This window comes from Trichoderma ghanense (genome assembly GCF_004382785.1).
Source record: "Trichoderma ghanense strain CCMA-1212 chromosome Unknown scaffold_31, whole genome shotgun sequence".
NCBI lineage: Eukaryota > Fungi > Ascomycota > Sordariomycetes > Hypocreales > Hypocreaceae > Trichoderma > Trichoderma ghanense.
Genome location: NW_027395694.1, coordinates 116,930 through 125,368, shown reverse-complemented (window position 1 = coordinate 125,368; position 8,439 = coordinate 116,930). Strand labels below are relative to the sequence as shown.

Here is an 8,439-nt window from a genome sequence, read left to right as displayed (position 1 = left end):
GCACCGCCAGCGCCTGCCAAGTCACCGTGGGCTACCTTGCCGCCTGTCAAGAAAGCATCACCTGGATCCATAGAGTCGGCGTATCCGCCGCGCGGTTCTTTGCGAGATTCATCCTTTTCCAATAACATGAATCCTCCACCTCATCGAGAGATGGGGGCCGACGATTACTCGCGCTCAACTTGGAGAGACAGGTCGTCGTATGGAAACAAGGAGCTCTTTAACTCGCGATCCGGACGATATGAACCCGTTCCCGACCGACGCCCGTCGATGCGTTCCGATTCCCAGACCAGGTATCCCGCCTTGCTACAGCGTGGACCTCCACCAGACCACCCAGCCGAGCCTTCTGCCGCGTTCCAGACTAGCCGTACTGCCCCGGATGCGCCATTTGGACGACGCCGCGGGTCCTCCAATGTTAGCGGTGGCAGCGGATCATATTTGCAGCGTCTGAGCAAGGGACATGATGGCTCTGTTCCACCGGGCCCCGAGTTCCTCAGTATTCGGAGAGGCTCTATGGCAGGTTCAGTCTTGGAGAGCCCAGTCTCTCCCGTGGCGGTATCCGTGATGAGTCAGGGACAATCTAGACACCAGCCATTGCACGATCCAACTTCGCGACCCTCTCCTGGAACAAGCTTCGCCGCTCCTCATCAAGGAAACTCACACCCTGAGCACCAAGCACCACCTCCCTCCCATAAGCTGGAAGATGACATCGAGTTCCAAAAGAAACTGATGCGTGAGGGTATTGAGCAGGCTAGGAAACGCCGGCAAGAGCAAGAGGCTCGCGAGGAGGCTGCACGCCGAGAGCGTATACAGAAGAAACTAGAAGCCATGGGGCCGCCCCCGCAAAAGAAGACTGAGGCGAAAGAGGCACCCAAGGAACAAGCAGCGAAACCGACGCCGAGCCAGCAAGCGGCGTCCAGTGACCAAACCTCGGCACCACCCACCGCGAAAGCAGACCATCCGCATCAGACAGATCCTGGTAGGAATGACGCAGCCAGTGTACCTCATATCGAAAAGCCTGGGTTCGGCCATAGAGATGCCCCATCAACAAACATGGTCCCGCCGGCGGGACCGACGAGCAGGCGGCTATCTCACAGCCAAGATGCAGAGCCTACCAGTGTCTGGGGCGGTCGACCCGACCGGTTCTCTTCGTGGGCTACCGGGACGCCCCGGAATGTGTGGAGCTCCCCAGATAACGACAACGGACTCGGAAATGGCACCTTTAACCCTCAACTCAGCCGCGTATCTGGTGCAACCGCCCAGCCGGCTTCAACCAGTAATGCCCCTGCCCCTATTGCTCCTCCCACTTCCGTCCAGTCTTCGCATAGCCGCAACCAAGTCCCCGCGCCTATTGGCTCGCGTGCTACGCGATATGGAAACATGGGAGCTGAGCTTGCGACCAAATGGGTGACGGCCGTGGCTGAGAACGACAAGAGGATTCACGCGGAGAAGCTGGCTGAGCGGACAGGCCGTGAGCGTCAGTTGGCTGAGCGTGGGATCTCGGTAGAGGACGCCCAGCCAACAATCAAGGACACATGGCGCCCCGTCCACATCCCAGGGGATGGGACCAGGCGCGCCGTGAGTTCAAGCGAGGCTCAGTTGAAGAACACTGAGGATTCCATCATGGGTGGCCAGTCTGGAGTCCTTGGAAACGGGGCCGGCAGCTCTGTCTTGTCCCCGAACGGTCCAACCGCAACTCCTCAGTCGCGGCCCTCTCGATTCTTCCCCACGAGAGATGTGCGCGCTGAGGTCGGTATCATCGAACCGCTCCGTCCCTCTACGCCATCTCCTCCGCCGCCAACTATGGAAGGCCACCCGGTGTATGAAGGAGACCACACGCGTCCGCATGTCTCATTACCCAAGCCGCAACCAGTGGTCAAGCTCCCTCCCGCCATGGTGGCCGCCCAGGCACTGCAAGCTAAAGCGAGTAATCCGTGGACCAATAGGGCGCCCTCCAGAGAGATATCTCGCGCCCCCATCCCCCATGGTTATCCCGCGCGACGAGTCTCTGAGGCGTCACAAGGAAACTGGCAAGACAAGATTAACAACCTTTTGAATGGTGGAAAGGCGTCTCCGCCGAAGCATATGGGAATAGACCCCGCCAGTCGGCATGCGCTGGATCATACGAGCCACCAACAGCCCACAACCGTCTCTTTGCCTGCTGTAACTGTGCAACACGCAACGGAAACCCCCCAGACGCTGACCTCGAAGCCCATGGCAGAGGAGTGCTTTGAAGAGCAGGAGATGGGCTCTCTGCCGCGGATTAGACTTCCGCACAATGCCCCCGAAGCAGCATGGCAGCCTGCGGCAAGCATCAAGCCGATGCCAAAGAGGTTCTTCGTACAGCCGTCGGTTGCCGAACCATATTATTTCCCGGCCGAGGTTGCTGGCGGCGGTAATGCTGTGAGGATTCTCTTTCCAGGGATGAGTGAGCCTAGGACGGCCACGATCCCCTTTTCTGCAGCGAGAGGCGGGCGAGGAAGTCACAGGCCATCCTCACGACACCGAGGTGGTGGCCACGGTTCTCGTGGTGGAGGAGGCGGTAACAGCAACGGCGGTGGCAGTGGCAACGGCAAGAAGGAGTTTTCCAATAGCTACGGAGATGCCGCGAATCCAAGCAGTGGCAGCCGTGGCAGCCGTGGTGGATATCGGAGTCGTGGATCTGATAACTGGAACCGGTTCTCACAACCTCGTGAGCAGGGCTCATCATCTAATTAGATGAAAACCCGTTCTATGTAAACAATCTTTGACCGACCTTCTTGGGATATGCTGGGAAGGAAAGGGTCACGGCCGGCTCCCTCGTGGACTGGCAAAGCAAATGAACACACACGACCTAGTTTTGCTTCTTCCCCTGCCTTTTGCGCCATCTTCTCACCCGACATCTTAGCCTGTGAGGCCATTGACACGATAGCTTCCGGTCTTCTCTCTATTCGGGGACGGATGGAGAAGACAGGCTGACTTTGACTACTATGTTCACTGCAGAGTCCGTATCTGCGTACAATGAAATCCGATTTGTCTCTGGACTTGTTACCAGAGGCGTGGTGTATGTATATACACACGCTTTTTATTCTCTTTTTGACGCGTTTGTTATGGACGTACCTGATAGCACATGGTTCAATGGTACCAGAGGGGTGTCTTTCAAGGACACTGTGGAAAACAAGGGCAAGGGAAATCGGGCGGCGGCTTTGGGGAGAGGACGAGGGGATAGGGAGTAAGGGGGAGATGAGACAGAAAGGAAGAAGAAGAGAGACGACTGGCCTTTTCCTCCTCCTTGAAGTGGATGGCTGCCGTCAAGATGAAAGGGCTCGGCGGAGTTGGGCTAGATGTTGCTTCTTATTGTACTAGTCGTGTCTGACTCCCTTTACCTTGCCTTACTTTACCTGGCCCTTGCCTTACGGCCCTTTTACCTCTGCCTGTCCGGTTATTCTCCTTGCGAGGGGATACGAATTGATTTGACTCTCTGTGAAGATGGTGTAAGGGTATGTTGAAAGCAAAAGAAAGCAAACCAAAGTAAAAAAAAACGCACTTCTTTTTTTTCTTCAACTTTGATGTTTGTGATGGTGTTCTTCCGTGATTTCGACGGCAGTTTCGCTATGTATGAGCTGCCATTTGGAGGCTTTCTATCTTACCCTAAGGAAGGGGAAAGGCTCTGAGTGGAAGATTCATCTGCACGAGGAGCCTTAATGGAACACGATAGTCCTTGGAGAGAAGTTGAGAAGAACTGCTTCCAGTTTACTATAAAATGAAAGAAAAGAAGGCTGAATGCTTCCCACGGTGCAATCCAAAAAGAAGGATTCTTTTGCTCATCAGTCTATCATTGTCGATGCATATCCTCCCGGCATCCCCTTCCAACATGTCATTTGTTCATTTTTATATACCCGTTCAACTCCAAACTCCCCTTCAAGTTCATGATATCATGGCAGTACTATTTCCCATCCCCGTCCCCCTTCTGCTACCTCATTCACTCTTTAAAGCCCCCAGATAGTAAACCAAAACAGATAGAAATGGTACTATAAGGACATGTATCGAGAAAAGGCCGAGATTTCTCTGCTTAAATGTCTTCAACAGCACAGTTGGGGTGCAAGACATAGATAACGTTCATAGGCGTAGAGGGGCCTGCGCCCTCGGTCAGACCTTCGCCCCTGAGCGCCATGAGGATGTTTTCCTATTGAGAGGATGTTGTTAGTCTATGCTCGTTGCTTGAAGAGAGAAGACGGGGGAAAAGCTTACCTTGACCATCTTTTTCAAAACCATGTTGGCGAGAGTCTTCTCTCTGTGGTAGTCCTCCTCGCTTTCCATCTCGGCTTCCTTCTGCTCCAAATACCAGTTAATCAGGACGCTGCCCTCGACACCGTCGCCGGTGCCGGCCTCATCCTCAGTCACCCGCTGGACAAACATGTTGACCATGTGAATGTACGTGTCATAAGAAATGGTGTACTTCTTCTTGGTGGCGGCGGATTGTGATACGCCGTCCTGACCCTCTTCGCCCATGGCAGCGTCGCCTTCATGGTCCTGTGCAGGAGTGGTTCCAGAAGCCGCATCTGCCGCGCGGCGAAGCGTTTCGCTGTCTTCCTGAACATCTTCCGTCTCCTCTATCTCGATGTCGTCGTGCTCAACAGAAATGATACTTTGGCGAAGCAGGTTATAGGCCTCAATGACCATGTCGGAGGAGATCTCCTCGACGCAATTGACCTTGGCAATAGCTTCGGACAGACGAATCATACTCTCAAGCTGACGGACGGTGATTCTGTAAGAGTTCTTGCCGGCACCACCCTGGGCATCATCGGCCCGGAGCTCCTTGTACTTTTCAACAAGGGTCTCCCTCGCCTCATCCGTGAACTCGGGGCGGAATGTCCTTGCAAAGCGGATGTACCGCTGCAGCTGTTCCGTGCTAAACTCCGGTGTGATGGCCTCGTCGCGCTGCTGGTGGACCCTGACGATGTGCTCGGAAAGGTGGCGATCGAACTGCTCGGAGCACTCATCTAGGACGACAAAGAACAGGTCGAAACGAGACATGATGGGTGCTGACATGTTGATGTTGGCACGGAGAGTGGTTTTGCGGTTGTAGCGGCCTCCCACAGGATTGGCCGCAGCCAGGATACTCGTACGCGCGTTGAGCGTGGCCTGGATGCCGGCCTTTGCAATAGAAATGGTCTGCTGTTCCATGGCTTCGTGAATGGCAACCTGATCCGCGATATCCATCTTGTCGAACTCGTCAATGGCGCAGATGCCATTGTCAGCAAGCATGAGCGCACCGGCCTCGATGGTGAACTCTCCCGTTTCCTCATCCTTGACAACGGCAGCCGTCAAACCGGCAGCCGACGAGGCTTTGCCGCTGGTGTACACTGCACGCGGAGCAAAGGAGCAGACATATTTCAGGAACTGCGACTTGGACGTCGAAGGGTCGCCAACAATGCAGATGTTGATGTCGCCTCTCAACTGCATTCCTTCAGCGGTTGTCTTGCTAACACCCGACATGAGCTGCAGCAGAATGCCCTTCTTGACTACTTCGTGGCCGTACACGGCCGGCGCAATAGAGTTGACCAATCGGGAGTAGATGTGGTCTCCGTGGACCATGGATCGCAGGTCGTCAATTTCAGCCCTGTTCATGGACGCTAGGACGGCAGCCTGAGCTTCCTCGACTGATTCAGCACCCTCGGAGGTGTTGCCGCCATTCTGAGTGAGAGCGTTGACTACATCGATGGCGCCACTGGCAGCGGACTGGCCGGTGGAGGTGGTATCAGGGGCAACCATACACGCAAGGAACGCCAGGCGGTACGTCAAGTCTCGGACTCCAAGGGCCTTGAGGCCCGTGATGCCGTTGCCTCCAACGTCAGCACCTCGAGGCGCGCCGCGATCGTCGCGAACGGCCGTGGGGCGCAAGCCGGGAAGGCCGAGCTGGCTGACGTCTGGCACCACAATCAGAGCACCTGTGAAGACGCACTTTTCACCCGCCTTGGCACGGTCAACAATCTCGCCTCTCAGGATGACATCCATGGTGCGAGGCATGCTGCCCGTGGGGATCTCGGAGCTGTTTTCCTGGATGCGGACCTTTTGCCAGTCGACGAACGTGCTGTGCCGAATGTCCAGCTGCCATGAGACTCTGTTCTGACACGTCTGGTTGGGGCATTGGGTTGGTTCGGTGTATCGGAATGTTTGCTCGACGTTGGGGACGACAGCTCGACAAGCCTCACAGACGAATGTGGCCAACGACAACTCGGGCCGCACCTCTGAGGTTCTCGTAACAGTGCCGGAGATGGAGAGCAGCTGGCCGATGTTGGCGGCTCTCAGGCTTCGAATGCGCGAGACAAGAGGGAGGTTGTAAAAGGCAATGGAAAACAGCTTGTCCGTCTGCTGGTGCTCGTTCTTCCTCTGAGAAAAGTCGCTTTGCGTTCCCGAGCCGTATTGGCTGGCGCCAGAGGTGCTCAGCTTGCTGGATGCGGTGGCTTGTCGGTGCTCGCGGAAGTATTGCGGTTCGTATTTCGCAATCATGTTGTGCAGGGCGGCGGTGAGGAAGGGGAGGAATCGATAGTACTGACGGATGACACCGTCTGCCAAACTTCCATTCTCCCAGGAGGCGAGGTGTTTGTAGTCGACGTAGAAGGTGGAGAGCTGATATGTGCGCATGCCCCTGATCTGGGCAATGTAATACTTGTTGGTTGTGACGGCGCTCGAGGGGGGTGCGCCTGATGAGAGCGGATCTTCAATGAAGCTATCGTCAAGGAAGGGATCGTTTGGTTAGTCAAGAGTCAAGAGCCAAGAGCCAAGACCAGTTCGGAGACGTCCTCGGTTCACTCACTTTTCGATGAAGCCCTCAAAGTGATCCTGGACCAGCAAGCCAATCCGGTCCTCGACCTTGGGGATGCTCGCAGCATCAGGGATACGCGAGCTGCGCGGCAGCTGGTCGTCGGCAAATGCGTCGCCCTCGCCATAGTCGTCCCGAGGCGTGCCCATGTTCTCTGAGGGCGGCCCGCGCGGACGAGCTGACGAGGACGAGGGGAAGCCTCCAGGGCGTCGCGGGGCCAAGCCGTCCGACATCATCAGGCTGGGTTCGCCGGGGGTAGCCATTGGGGGGGGAGGGGGGGAACGGCCTATAATGTGTGTAGTGAAGCCGTCGGGATATGCATCAGCTCAAAGGCGCTGAGGGTATGCCGATGCAGGTGCGAGGGCTGAAGAGCGAGGCTGCAGAGGATGATCGTGGCCGGACCCAAATTTGGAGGTCTGAATTGAAGGTGGGTTCAATGTTGGGTTTTGCAGTACAGTAGAGCCTTGGAGGGGAGCAACGCGTGTGGACCGCGTCGAGGTTTCCAGCTTGGGACTAGCGTGACGCGAAATTTAATTGATTGCATTTGGTGGTGCTCCGTGAAGCTTGATGGCTCAACGCTTAAGAATATGTCACGATACTACCATTTGCAGTCTCATTTTTCATCGCCTAAGGCTTCTTTTCCTGGATTTTCTTTCATGCTTCTATATTCTGGCTTTTCATTACAACCACTGGGCGTTTTTCTATGTAAAATTGGGTATCATTAAATCGTTAGCAGGAGCTGATAGCCGTCATCGCCATCTCACGTCGCTCTCATTTGGCATCCCCTTTCCCCTCCCCTTCATACGAATGAATCTGCAGCGAAAACATCTCATCAGCCCATTATTCCCTTGCAAATTCTTGGGAGCCAACTTACACTGTCTGCCACCTTGAACCACTCCTCCACGCTTCTCAGGTAAGGATTCGATAAGGCATCGGCAACAGCATCATGAGACCATACAACCATCTCATCGAATTCCGTTACGACGTGCATTGTTCCCAGCCTGGGAGCTGGGCCTTCATCTCCATCTTCTCCAATCATGACGACGTCTGGCTGCTCGGCGGTTTCCGGCGCATCGTCTTTCCGCTGAAGGACAACGCCTCGGTAATCTGCGGGCAGTGATGCCGTCTTTCCCTGGAGCCTCCTGCCACGAAGGTAGGCGGTCTTGATGTCATCTGAGAAGTGAAAAGAACAAGTTTAGATTCAAAGCAATAGCCAATGCTTGGGGCATCGTCATACTCACTCTCATCTACACTTGGATTCCAGTAAGCGGAAGATGGCCCGGTTGGGCCGGTGTGCTGGACACGGCAGGGCAGCAGGTTGACAATGCCTTTGCCCGTAGCAGCCTCGTCGGTTCGAATCTCAAGCATCGGCTGCTCAGACATTTTGTATCGATGGTGACAGTTGCACAGATGGGAATCTGAAGTGACGCTCCCTACCGTCAGCGGCAATCCTTTATTCAGTAAAACCTGGTTCGCGTCTTATGAGAGCAAGACGCGCTGCAGCTTAATGGATTTGTTATCTAATCAGAGATCTGGAGCTACGATCTTAGCGTGTTTTGCCACGCTAACCCTAAAGTAGCTCTGGTCCAAGATTCTGCCGGTACGTACATAGCTCTGCAGTCCGATCTTGGATCGCC

At 55.2% G+C, this 8,439-nt stretch overlaps 2 protein-coding genes across 2 annotated transcripts; one reads left to right on the top strand and one right to left on the bottom strand.

The window, feature by feature from the left end:
• Positions 1–12: 12 nt before the first annotated feature.
• Positions 13–2,715, top strand: CCMA1212_010796 (uncharacterized protein; the record flags this gene model as incomplete). Its single annotated transcript, XM_073707824.1, has 1 exon — positions 13–2,715. A coding segment is annotated over one exon (2,703 nt), but the record flags the coding sequence as incomplete, so codon positions are not given.
• Positions 2,716–4,048: 1,333 nt separating this feature from the next.
• Positions 4,049–8,185, bottom strand: CCMA1212_010795 (DNA replication licensing factor mcm6; the record flags this gene model as incomplete). Its single annotated transcript, XM_073707823.1, has 5 exons — positions 4,049–4,162; positions 4,228–6,709; positions 6,797–7,088; positions 7,673–7,975; positions 8,044–8,185. 5 exons carry the CDS (start codon positions 8,183–8,185, stop codon positions 4,049–4,051), a joined length of 3,333 nt encoding a protein of 1,110 aa, XP_073553678.1.
• Between the last annotated feature and the right edge of the window lie 254 nt (positions 8,186–8,439).